This window comes from Salvelinus sp. IW2-2015, linkage group LG18 (assembly GCF_002910315.2).
Source record: "Salvelinus sp. IW2-2015 linkage group LG18, ASM291031v2, whole genome shotgun sequence".
NCBI lineage: Eukaryota > Metazoa > Chordata > Actinopteri > Salmoniformes > Salmonidae > Salvelinus > Salvelinus sp. IW2-2015.
In genome coordinates this window covers 64064021-64078188 of record NC_036858.1, presented here as the reverse complement: position 1 = coordinate 64078188, position 14168 = coordinate 64064021, and the positions used below count along the sequence as shown (strand labels likewise).

General features: G+C 43.9%; 1 protein-coding gene across 1 annotated transcript in view; it reads left to right on the top strand.

The window, feature by feature from the left end:
* The first annotated feature begins 257 nt into the window (after nt 1-257).
* The window catches only part of LOC111978808 (heparan sulfate glucosamine 3-O-sulfotransferase 6), a 37879-nt gene continuing 23968 nt past the window's right edge, over nt 258-14168 (top strand). Inside the window, exon 1 of the mRNA XM_024009059.2 lies at nt 258-1108. Coding sequence (XP_023864827.1) covers nt 600-1108 — 509 coding nt within the window. The 5' untranslated portion in view covers nt 258-599. The remainder of the gene's footprint in view (nt 1109-14168) is intronic.

The window sequence follows — 14168 nt, the reverse complement described above, 5'->3', positions numbered from 1 at the left end:
TATATTCTTGAATTACATAGCAATTTAAAAAAATGTATCATCTAAAATATAAATCAGTGCTATTGAATCACATGATTATTAGTGATTGGTCTCAGTTTGCTAGTTATTAGTGTTATTTTAGAGTCGAATGGCTGAAAACGTAAGGGGCGGGAATTTGACCAACAGGGCGTGGCTTCACACACAGAATGAAAGGGGTGTGTCTGTAGGCTGCTGATGGGGGCCAAAGGGCTTCGCGTGAGTGCTTCTTTGCCAAGGGAGAGGAACAGAGAGTGAGAGGGGACAGAGGGGACATAAACTCTACCGTTTCTCATAGCACTGTGGACTTTGGACAAGTTGACATTTACACTGTTCAAAATATTTTCTCTAGACTACAATTATGAAGTGGATGGTCAAACAAAAAGGACTTTGAAATTGTTATTTTTGGAAATATTAATGCCTTTTTTAAGTGCGTAATGGCACGACTTCACCATGAACTATGTTTTTATGGGTAACATTATAAAGAAAGACCAAGCCTAATCTTGATTTTAAAGCGCATTGAATTGATCTAATTTAAAAGGCATGTTTCCTGCGTGTTGCCCTCCAGCTCAGTATAGCGCCTCATGGGATGTAACAAATGGAAAGCTGGGTTCAACTTTGGACACCTGAAGGCACAGTCCAAACTTTCCGTCTTCTTTGCCATGATCATAATTTTCACGTACTTATTTTATTGTTTCACTGGGTACTGCGACTCCCAACCTATAACTGTATACGACCAACAGACTTTTATCAACAAAATCCTGCAAAAGGAAGAACTGGAGTATTCACCTCACCAACTGTCTGACGCGCACAAGAACAGTTCTCCCGGCTCGTTTGTTCGCGAGCTCCCCGGCGTTGACAGTGTTGACACACTCTTGCAGGTCAATGATAACGAACTGCGACCTGATAACAATATCTCTACAGCTAATAACTTCGGGAGTAAAACATTTCCTCAAGCAATCATCATCGGAGTAAAGAAAGGAGGCACGCGCGCGCTACTGGAGTTTCTGCGCATTCACCCGGATGTCAGAGCAGTGGGCGCCGAACCCCACTTCTTCGACAGGTTCTATGATAAAGGACTGGAATGGTACAGGTGAGCCAGTGCTGTTTTGAATTTCACTGAAATGTTTTTCTTTACAGGAGCACTGAAAACATCAACGTGAACATGGCCAAAAGATGGAAAGAGATATGATTTTCTATCATAAATAGCCTAATGTTTCGTTTGAATTAGTCAATACAGATTGCCTGCTACCCAGGTAAAATCATGGTATTACAATCACTGTGACATAGGGGCTTGCTTGGTAAATATTTTTTTTTCTCCAAATAAAGTAATTCATCCCACAATGACAAAGTATCAAATATTGTGTGAAACTGCCTGTCATCACAGGCACCAAAAGACAACAGACTCAGAAACACATCTGTGGATTTACTATATATCAGGTGTAGCCTATATGGGAAATTCCATGGTAACAGAATTACACAGAAGACTCAGATTTTTCACTTTGAAATATATTCCAAACAAAAACCATTTATTTCAAAGTTTAACAAACCATACAATTTAAACCATACATTTAAAAAATTACATTTATTTACATTTATTTTGGTAACTTGTGTTTGTCATTGATCACCTCTCCTGAGCAGGCTCCTATCCTCCACCTCCTCCTCCCTTCCTACAGTGTCACCTCATTAATATCGCCCAATGCCAATAAGGATCCTCTCTGAGAGCCCCTTGGTGCGACAGGGCATTCAGTCCCCTGCCAAAAAAATGTTGTTTATTGACGTGATGTGCTGCGGTTCTAAGTGTCTGTCCCTGTGTGTATCCCCGGGGACCCCTCACTGTCACCCATTTCACCTGGTTGGGCAGGTGAGCACATAGAGATGTGACACAGAGCCAATGAGAGGGAGAAATCAATACAGTCTGTTAATTAATATTGCAGATGTTGGGTATAAACGTCAATAGCAGCAATGGAGGGATGAAAGTCTCTCCCATCACAACTCTCTAAACTCTCCAAGCATATGCAGATTTTTTTTTTTACTAAAGAAATCAAGATCACACAGACAAATGTCTCTAAAGATGTATGGCAGGTAGCCTAGTGGTTAAGAGCATTGGACTAGCAACCAAAAGGCTTCTGGACTGAATCCCCGAGCCAACTATGTGAAGAAAAAAAGTATCTGTTGATGTGCCCTTGAGCAAGGCGCATAGCTCTAATTGCTCTGGATAAGAATTACTCAAATGTAAATGTACTCTTTCCAAGCGTTGACAATGTAGCGTTGAGAGTGTAGCCTATAGTCTTCTGCAAGTTACCTGAATGTACTGTCTTTCACTGTACTATAATTTCATTTGTGAGGCCAGGCAGTTGAGCCTACAGTATGGCACTACAACAGTTACAGGCCTTTGATGGTGTTGAGAGACCAGTGACCTTTTAACACCGTCCCAGTGCTTTGTTGCAGCTGCACGGTGGCTCTCTAGTCTCTCTTTCTGTCTCATAAATGTGTGATGAAATGGTTTTAGTCTTTCCTAATCTGACGACAGGTCTTGTCAACACTGTGTGGATTGGCCTGATGTAATGACAGCTCAAGCATTAGCTCGGACAACTCAGGGACATGGAGATTAGGACCCTGTCACGGTTCAACATCACATTATGGAGTACCAGCCAGTCAGTGTAGGGTAAAGTTGCCCAAAGCCAATGCGCTGATCTAAAGTCAGTGTTGGGTCTTTTTCCCTAATGTTTTAGGTTGGGATTGGGGGATGGGAAGCTGATCCTAGATCTGTGCCTAAGGGTGTGATGGTTTATTGGTTCTTATCTAAGGAGAAGTGTGTAGTGCTGTGCTGGAGTAATGAAAATGGTGTCAAAGCACCCCAATCAGCCAGTCTCTCATCATCACCTGCTCCCTCTGCTCTTCTCTCACCTCCTTCCGCTTTTCTCTCACTCCCTCTGACCTTCTCCCTAAGCTCTGCGCCACTCGGGCACTGCATCTCAGTGCTAGAGGCGTCACTACAGACACCCTGGTTCGAATCCAGGCTGTATCACAACCGGCTGTGATTGGGAGTCCCCTAGGGCGGTGCACAATTGGCCCAGTGTCGTCCGGGTTTGGCCCGGTGTAGGCCGTCATTGTAAATAAGAATTTGTTCTTAACTGACATGCCTAGTTAAATATACATATATATTTTTAATCTCACCTCCCTCCTCTCTTCTCTCATTCCCTCCACTTTTCTCTCACCTCCCTCTGCTCCTCTCTCACTCCCTCCGCTCTTCTCTTACGTCCCTCCGCTTTTCTCTCACCTCCCTCCTCTCTTCCCTCACTCCACCCTCTCTTCTCTCACTCCCTTCGCTCTTCTCTCACTCCCTCCTCTCTTCTTCTCACCTCTTCCCTCCTCTCTCTTCTCTCACTCCATCCTCTCTTCTCTCACTCCCTCCACTCTTCTCTCACTCCATCCACTCTTCTCTCACTCCCTCTCCTCTTCTCTCACTCCACCCTCTCTTCTCTCACTCCCTACTCTCTTCTCTCACTCCCTCCACTCTTCTCTCACTCCCCGCTCCCTTCTCTCACCCCATCCTCTCTTCTCTCACTCCCCTCCTCTCTTCTCTCACTCCCTCCACTCGTCTCTCACTCCATCCTCTCTTCTCTCACTTCATCCTCTCTTCTCTCACCTCCCTCCTCTCTTCTCTCACTCTATCCTCTCTTCTCTCACTCCCTCCTCTCTTCTCTCACTCCATCCTCTCTTCTCTCACTCCATCCTCTCTTCTTTCACTCCCTCATCTCTTCTCTCACCTCCCTCCACTCTTCTCTCCTGTGTGTGAAAGGCGTTGTATCATCATTGATGGGGTCTTTGATTTTAACCAGGGTATTACACAGGGTATTATAATGTCTTGTGTAATGATTTATGTATCTACACGGTACTACACCAGTAACTGAAATGAAACCGAATCTGACCCCTGTCCTTTGAAGGCAATTCAATCATTGTTTTATGTGTGCAACTGAGGAATAACATTCTGGTTACCAAAGCAGTTATAGAGTAACTCTGTGGCGTAAGGGCAACTTTTAAAATGTTGCTATTCACATTGACATGAAACCTATCCATTCATATCTGGACTGGATTCACTCCAGGCACCGTTTAAGAATGCATTTAGACTGGACTGGAAAGTGTCACTTAAACATGTTATACTTTGACAGAGCTCTTAACTTCAAGGTATTATTACACTGCTTTGTGTTTGTAATTGAACCCTGTCCTCTGTCTTCAGTTGGTAACCAAATAAAACACATGGACATGTTAAAATGAGCATTTGGCAAATTGTTTTAGAAGAAATGCTTATATGTGGAAAAAACTTGGCCTCTCGATGCATTTGGAAATGGTTATGTGGCTTTGTGGGAGAGGACATGTTTAAAGGGTTTAGCTCTTTCTACTCTTTCTGTGTGTGACTGTGTGTGTGTGACTGTGTGTGTGTTTCCACTGTGTGTGTGTGACTGTGTGTGTGTGTGTGTGTTTCCATTGCATGTGTGCAAGTAGCCTAAGCGTTTGAGATCCAACCCAGTCAAGTGTCACATCTCCCTCTCCCCATTCTACTCTGCGATCCACCCTTAAACCACACCTTTTCATGACAACATGAATATCCATTATATATACTGTAGATGTCATTTCCAATATTGATGTGTTAAACTAGGGTTTCCTATTGATTGAGCTGTTGGTACCTTTACCAGGGCACTGCAGGGGAGGTTCATTAACCGCTGAATATTCAATCTTGTTGACAAGGTGTTGTTGGCCCGTCAACCAGCGACATTTATACCCTACACACATGGTTACACCTAGAATGTATTTATGCTGCAGTGAAATTCTAGTTAAGTCTGTGAAACGTGTGGGGATTGGGGGGACAGGGTTCTTCAGAAGTATATTTTCTTTCATAATTCAGTGTAGCATTGGTCACAGTATCCAGACTGGAATGACCGACTCTTATTTCCTGCAAGTCTTTTTTACCAATCACAAGGGATTCCACTGTGGAATTCTGAGGCATATGTCCAAGGTTTGGAAATGGAGTGTTAGAGACAGAGAGAGTGTTCTTTGACCCAACAAAACGTTTTTGGAAGGGCCTTTCATGGTTCCAAGTAGGAAGCGTGGAAATGATTGTCTTTGAAATAATCAAATGTATAGAATTGGACTGAACAAAGGAGACCTTTGTTTGAATGTCCACTGGTCGTCTTGTCTTTGTGTCATTATGCAGAATGAGAGCAATGACAAACATTCTCTGCTGTGACCATTGACAATCATAAATGCTGCCTCCTAACTTTTCAAAAATAACATTTATCTCAGGCTATGGCGGTGTACGATCAAGGAAAGATCTAGAATATATGCATGGCATGCTTTCAAGCAACCAAAGGAATTCCTTCAAGATTGATATCAATATGCAAAATGAAATGGGGAAAATGTAACTGAATAATCGAACATGACTTGATAAATTGGTTTGGGGACGGGTATGGATTTTCAATCTTGAGAAAAACTCATCGTCCAACTCAGTCATCAATATTTTGACAGCTCATAATTGGCCGACCTTTCACCTTCAGTATGGCATGCACTATCCAATCAGATGATAGTTAATGAAATAACTGGAAAGTATAAGAGATGTGAAAATGATAACTCGATGAGTATTTAGAATTGGACAGATGGAGAAGTAAATGGACTCCCTTTCCAACCCTGTAGTGTGACAGAACAAGGGACTGACTATTACAAATCAATATCTTCAATAGCCAGATGCCTAACCTAATTACATCTGAACATGATTATTTAACTAACAGATCATCAATTAATAGAAGTGTTAAAGTAATAGTTAAAACTGGGTTCCCTATACTGTTTACCAGCGCTGCATTCACACATACTGTAGCTAGGAACTTTATTGTTGAATTTCTAAACTCAGTGTGACAGAAAGGTATGCTAGTTATGTTTTAACTAGCAGATGTAGACTACTCTGATGCTCTTTTACTATAATAATGTAAAACTAATCCAGAGATTTTCACTGCCACAATACCGACCCTTTTCTACCTTCTCTCCCCTCATAATAAATCCATTTTAAACAGATAGAGCAGCAGAACTGTGACAGTATTTATCCAGTAGGCTGGATTCCTCTCAGCCTGCAGGTCTCTAACATGACTCCCAGGTTACGATCATTGATCAGGGTTCATGTTTGGTGGAGTGGAAAAAATGATTCCCACTCCGTCCRTCCCGACCTCCTCCTTTCATGTCCCTGTCACAGCAAGATGGATGGCACAGCTATAACAACCTCACATGGCTCTACACCTCTCTGGAATCACAATACACACCCAGTCAACACTGGTAAACAGAAATGTCTTGTTTTCTGCAAGGCTGGGATTATCGAATCGTGGACTAATAAAATTCTAGTTATCAGAGACTGTAGTAGTGGTTGTAGCGACTGTAGGATAGAAGTGTGAATGTTGACAAGGACAGTTTTGTTTTTGCACCAACCGGAGTTACTCTGTTTAGTTAATCCCTGCCTACACTTCAAATTGTCTAACCTTATCTTAACCAGGGCCCATTCCCATTTAGAGTGTGCTTATTTGCCTTAGTACCTCAACAAGGGCAGGGAGTAGTGTACGCTATTAGATAGTTATTGGAATATAATTCAGCCAGGAGCTCTCTTGTGCACCATTTTACCTAGGACGCTTTAAGTTGACCTCTACCCCCATCACCCAGCCTACCATCTTCTGTCTAGAGAGGCTACTAAGATCACTGACTTTAAGTTACCTCTACCCCTCACCAGCCTACCATCTTCTGTCTAGAGAGGCTACTGGATCACTGACTTTAAGTTGAACCTCTACCAATATCACCCAGCCTCCATTTCCTGTCTAGAGAGGCTACAAGATCACTGACTTTAAGTTGACTCTCTACCCCATATCACCCAGCCTACCATCTTCTGTCTAGAGAGCTACTAGATCAACTGACTTTAAGTTGACTTACCCCATACACCCAGCCTACCATCTTCGTCTAGAAGAGGCTACTAGATCACTGACTTTAAGTTGACCTCTACCCAATCACCCAGCTACCATCTTCTGTCTAGAGAAGGCTACTGGATCACTGACTTTAAGTTGACCTCTACCCCCATCACCCAGCCTACCATCTTCGTCTAGAGAGGCTACTAGATCACTGACTTTAAGTTGACCTCTACCCCCATCACCCAGCCTACCATTCCGTCTAGAGAGGCTACTAGATCACTGACTTAAGTGACCTCTACCCATCACCAGCCTACCATCTTCTGTTAGAGAGGCTACTAGATCACTGACTTTAAGTTACCTCTCCCCCATCACCCAGGCGTAACCATCTTCTGTCTAGAGAGGCTACTAGATCACTGACTTTAAGTTGACCTCTACCATCACCCAGCCTACCATCTTCTGTCTAGAGAGGCTACTAGATTGACCAGGGGCGGGGGGGGGGGGGGGTGACTTTAAGTTTACCTCTACCCCATCACCAGCCTACCACTTCTGTCTAGAGAGGCTACTAGCATCACTGACTTTAGTTGACCTCTACCCCATCACCAGCCTACCATTTCTGTCTAGAGAGGCTACTGACACTGACTTTAAGTTTACCTCTACCCATCACCCAGCCTACCATCTTCTGTCTAGAGAGGCTACTGGATCACTGACTTTAAGTTGACCTCTACCCCATCACCAGCCTACATCTTCTGTCTAGAGAGGCTACTACGATCTACTGACTTTAAGTTGACTCCTACCCCCCATCACAGCTATCCATCTTCTGTCTAGAGATGCTACTGGATCACTGACTTTAGTGTGACTCTACCTTCACCCGACCTACCATCTTCTGTCTAGAGAGGCTACTAGGATACTGACTTTTAGTTACTCTACCCCATCACCAGCTACCATCTTCTGTCTAGAGAGGCTACTAGATCACTGACTTTAAGTTCCTCTACCCATCACCCAGCCTACCATCTTCTGTCTAGAGAGGCTACTGATCACTGACTTTAGTTGACCTCTACCCCCATCACCCAGCCTACCATCTTTTGTCTAGAGAGGCTACTAGATCACTGACTTTAAGTTGACCTCTACCCCACACCAGCCTACCATCTTCTGTCTAGAGAGGCTACGATCACTGACTTTAAGTTGACCTCTACCTCCCATCACAGCCTCCATTTCTGTTTCTAGAGAGGCTATTGGATCCTTGACAGCTTAGTGTGTGTTTGCTGTCTCAGCCATTAAACCATCTCTGTTTAATGACTGGCTGGCTGGCTGGCTGGCTGGCTGGCTGGCTGGCTGGGTGAGAGAGAGTAATGGTCCTTTGTAGCTCAGTTGGTAGAGCATAGTGCTTGTTACACCAGGGTAGTTGGAAAAATGTTATGGGTTGTCTTTAATAGCGTAACAGGAATTGGTTACTGGTGCGGTGGTTATGTTTAATTGTGAGGAAATGTGACTGATTAAAAGGAGAACTCTGCCTGAAGGAGATCTCTGGAAGAAATTGTCTGCGGAATGTGAACATTATCTGGGAAGTTCACAATGTGAAATCTGAAGAAAAAAAGACTTGCTCTCTCACAAAATTGCTCTCTCTCTCTCTTTGTTGTACTGTGTATTTTAGAGACACGCTCTCTCTCTCTCTCACTATGCTGGTGTGTGTGGATGTGTGTGTGTGTGTGTGCTGCCATAGGGGTGCGCATCATTGCCGTCGTGGCCGTGCGTGCGTGTGTGAGAGAGAGAGAGAGGCGTGTGTCTCGTAAAATACACAGTACAAACACCACGATGCAGGAGGAGAGAGATTGCAATTTGTGAGAGAGCAAGTACCTTTTTTCTTCAGATTCAATGTGTATGAAACTTCCTCAGATAAGTCACGTGTGTACGACCCGGTATCTCTGCTCGCATCCCACATCCGAAACCGCCACTCAACCGTGCAGATCAGAAACTATATTTCCCTCTGCCCTTAATACTCGCTCTCTGAGGTCCGATTATTATCTTCTGCCACAATTACCGTATGATTCACTCATACCTCTGGCCGATCACAGCCGCTTCACACACACCTATTAAGGACCTACTGTTGGTTACCTGTTACCTGTCCAGTGATTTAAAGACAACCTACCCTCATGTAAACAGTACGTGTCTCGGAGAGCGTGCACTCTCGCTGCTGATCTATCTGCGCGCACGATGACACACCTCATCTCATCCAGCCATATGCGCAATATTATCCGATTCATACAACTCTCACCTGAGCCTTAACACGACCATTACTCTCTCTAATCCACGTGCTGCGCGCGCTGCCATTCCATCAGCCCAGCCAGCCACATTGGCCAAGTCATTGGTGAAACATCAAGAGAAGTGCTTTTGAATGGCACTCTGAGGAGGCATGCAGAAAACCAGAACAGCAACCACGACTAAGCTGTCAAGATCCAATAGTCCTCTCTAGAGCGAGGAAGTTGATGTTGGTAGGAAATTTGAGGGGTGATGGGGTAGAAGTCAACTTAAAGTCATGATCCAGCTAGCCTCTCTAGACAGCAAGATGGTTACGAGGCTGGGGTGACTGTGGGGTAGAGGTTCAACATATAAAAAAAAAAGTCAAGTGACTCCACCAGCAAATCGGCGATGCTGCGGCCCGCTGTTGATTAATGTTGATTCATCACCAATATTGTCAGTGGCTCTCCGGCTATTATCGAAACCAGCCAAACCAAGATGGTTGTCACTATTACTCAAGCGACACCTTAGCACTATCACTTTCAGCGGCTACGAGCGCTCTCTTTTCCGACTAGTCCGCTACGATTGGCGTGCGCCAGCGCATGTCCTCCATGTATAGAGGTCAGCCTCACCAGCCCGCATCACGCTCACATTATCTGCGCTAAGAATTCCGTGGCTTACTTACTCTCACGACAGCGACATGATTCCAAGTACGCGCGCCTACGCGAAGTATTACCAACAAACCTCGAGCCGCATCTTCTCCATGCTGTGCAGTAGCCTCTCTACGACAGAACATGGCGAGGCGGTGATCGGGTCGGGCCGGTTTCTAGAACCGTGGAGGCCCGCAGGGGGTAGCGGTTAGACGGCGGTCGTGTCAACTAACAGCTCCACAGCTATCAGACTTTTCTAGTAGCCTCTCTAGACAGAGAATGGTAGGGCTGGCGATGACGAGGTATTAGAGGACGGGTAAATCCAACTTAAGTCAGTGATCTAGTACCTCTCTAGACAGAAGATGGGTACGCCCTGGGTGATATGGGGTAGGAGGTTTCATAACTAAAGTTCAGTGATCTTAAGTAGCCTTCTCTAGGACAGAAGTGGAGGCTGGTGTTGATGAGCGGTAGACTGATCAGGATATCGGCCCGGTAATTAAAAACTTAAAGTCAGGTGATAGTAGCCTCTCTAGAAGAAGATGGTAGGCCTGGGTGATGGGTGGAGGAGGTCAACTTAACAGTCAGTGATCCAGTCTCTCCGGCGAACACTCTGCCTCTAGACTAAAGATGGTGGTAGGTCTCGGCGGCGTGCCCATGGGCGGTAGAGCGTCAACTTAAAGTCAGTGATCTAGTAGCCCCTCTCTAGACAAAGATGGCTTAGGCCTTGCTGACCGAATGGTCTTACGTACAAGACGCTTGATTCAAACTTAAAGTCAGTGATCCAGTTAGCCTCTCCTACTGATCAGAAGATGGTAGCTGGCGTGATGGGCGGTAGAGGTCAACTTAAAGTCATGATGTCAGTCAAAAAAAAAATAAAAAAAAGAAACCTCCTAGGAAGAAGATGCGTAGGCTGGGTGATGGGGGGAGAGGTCAACTGTAAAGTCAGTGACCTTGTGCCTCTCTAGGACAGAAGTGGTAGGCTGGGTGATATTGGTAGAGTGTCAACTTTAAAGTCAGTGATCTAGTAGCCTCTCTAGACAGAAGATGGTTAGGCTGGTGGTATGGGTAGGCAGAGCTTCGTACTTAAAGTCAGTGATATCTTCCTTGAGCCGTCTCTATGACCACAGGCTATGATGGCTGTGTGTGGGAGGCGTTGTATGGGTGGTACGAGATCAACTGAAAACAGCTGATCCATAGCCTCTGCTAGACAGAAGATGCGTAGGCTGTCCGGTGATGTACGCTCCATTATCACCTTATGCGCCCGTGCTCGTCTTATCGTATTTAAGCGTCCTAGGTAAATGAGTGCACAAGAGAGCTGCCTGGCATCACTGCAGCTTATATATATCCAAACTAAGTGTGATCTTTAATAGCGTTACACTCATCCCTGCCCTTGTTGACAGGTACTTAAGGCCAAATAAGCCACTCTAAATGGGAAATGCGGCCCTGGTTAAGATAAGGCTTAGACAATTTGAAGTGTAGGCAGGGATTAACTAAACAGTTAAGTACTCCGGTTGGTGCAAAAAACAAAACTGTCCTTGTCAACATTCACACTTCTATCCTACAGTCGCTTAAACACTACTACAGTCTCTGACAACTAGATTTTATAGTCCACGATTCGATAAAATCCCAGCCTTGCAGAAAACAGCTTATTTCTGTTTACCAGTGGTGACTGGTGGTATTGTGATTCCAGGAGAGGGTGTAGAGTCCATGTGAGGTTGTATATAGCTGTGCCATCCATCTTGCTGCTGACAGGAGACATGAGAAGGAGAGGATCGGAGGACGGAGTTGGGAATCATTTTTTCACTCCACCAACATGAACCCTGATCATGATCGCTAACCTGCGAGTCATGTTAGAGACTGCCAGGCTTGAGAGGATCCAGCCTACTGGATAAATACTGCCACATCTGTGCTCTATCTGTTTAAAGCGATTTATTATGAGGGGAGAGAAGTAGAAAAGGGTCGGTATTGTGGGCAGTGAAAATCTCTGGATTAGTTTTTACATTTATTATAGTAAAAGAGCATCAGAAGTAGTCTACATCCTGCTAGTTAAAACATAAACTAGCATACCTTTCTTTTTTTTTTTTTTTATGTCACACTGAGTTTAGGAAATTCAACAATAAAGTTTCCTAGCCTACAGTATGCTGTGAATGCAGCGCTTGGTAAACAGTATAGGGAACCCAGTTTTTTAACTACCTGTAACACTTCTATTAATTGATGATCTGCTTTAGTTAACATAATCATGTCAGATGTAATTAGGTTAGGCATCTGGGCCCTATTGAAGATGATCGATTTGTAATAGTCAGTTCCCTTGTTCTGTTCCACTACAGGGTTGGAAAGGGAGTCCATTTACTTCTCCATTCTGTCCAAATTCTAAAATACTCATCGAGTTATCATTTTCACATCTCTTATACTTTCCAGTTATTGTCATTAACTATCATCTGATTGGATAGTGCATGCCATACTGAAGTGGAAAGGTCGCGCCAATTATGAGCTGTCAGAATATGATGACTAGTTGGACGATGAGTTTTTCTCAAGATTGAAAATCGCATACCCGTCCCCAAACAATTTATCAAGTCATGTTCACTTATTTCGTTACATTCCCCATTTCCATTTTGCCATATTGATATCCAATCTTGAAAGAATTCCTTTGGTTGCTTAAAGCATTGCCATGCATATAATTCTAGATCTTTCTTGATTCGTACACCGCCCATAGGCCTGAGTAAATGTTATTTCTGAAAAGTTAGGAGGCAGCATTTATGATTGTCAATGGTCACAGCAGAGCAATGTTTGTCATTGCTCTCATTCTGCATAATGACACAAAGACAGGACGCACCAGTGGACATTCAAACAAATGGTCCCTTGTTTCATGTCCAAATTCTATACATTTGTTATTTCAAAGACAAATCATTCCACGCTTCTACTTTGGAACCATGAAAGGCCCCTTCCAAAAACTTTTTGTTGGGTCAAAGAACACTCTCTCTGTCTCTAACACTCCATTTCAAACTGGACACTATGCCTTCCCAGATTCCACAGTGGAATCCCCTTGTGATTGGTAAAAAAGACTTGCCAGGAAATAAGAGTCGGTCCATTCCAGTCTGGATACTGTGACCAATGCTACACTGAATTGCATTGAAAGAACAATATACTTCTGAAGAACCCTGCTCCCCCCAATCCCCACACGTTTCACAAGACTTAACTGAATTTTTTTGTCACTGCCAGCATAAATCATTCTAGGTGTACACCATGTGTGTAGGGTATAAATGTCTGCTGGTTGACGGGCAACAACACTGTTGGGTTGAATATTCAGCGGTTAATGAACCTCCCCTGCAGTGCCCTGATAAAAGGTTGCCAGGAGCTGAATCATAGGAAACCCTATTTTAACAGATCAATATTGGAAATTACATTTATATCTATTGGATATTTATGGCTGTAATCAAAAGTTGTGGATAGGTTTAATGAGTTAGCTCCGTGGATGGCCAGAGGAGAATGGGCGAGAGCGAGAGGGAGATAGACACTTGGACTGGATCTCATCAGGTAAAGCTTAGGCTACATGCACATATGCAATGGAACACACACACAAACACACGTCACACGACACACAGTGGAAACACACACACAGTTCACACACACACAGTTCACACACAGACAAGAGTAGAAAGAGCTAAACCCTTTAAACATGTTCTCTCCCACAAGCGCGATTACCATTTCCAAATGCATCGAAGTTGTTTTTCCCCACATGCATAAGGCATTTCTCTAAAACAATTTAGAACCAAATGCTCCATTTACAGTCCATGTGTTTTATTTGGTTACCAACTGAAGACAGAGGACAGGTTTCAATTACAAACACAAAGCAGTGTAATAATACCTTGAAGTTAAGAGGCTCTCGTCAAAGTATAACATGTTTAATGGACATTTCCAGGTCCAGTACTAAATGGCATTCTTAAACGGCTGCCTGGAGTGAATCCAGTCCAGATAGCTGAATGGCATAGTTCATGTCAATGTGAATAGCAACATTTTAAAAGTTGCCCTTACGCCACAGAGTTACTCACACACTCTTACTGCTTGGTAAAACCAGAATGTTATTCCTCAGTTGCACACATAAAACAATGATGAATTGCCTTCAAAGGACAGGGTCAGATTCGGTTTCATTTCAGTTACTGGTGTAGTACCGTGTAGATACATAAATCATTACCAAGACATTATAATACCCTGTGTACATACCCTGGGTTAAAATCAAAGGACCCCATCAATGATGATACAACGCCTTTCACCACACAGGAGAGAAGAGTGGAGGGTGGAAGAGAAGAGAAAAAAATGACCCGCGCCC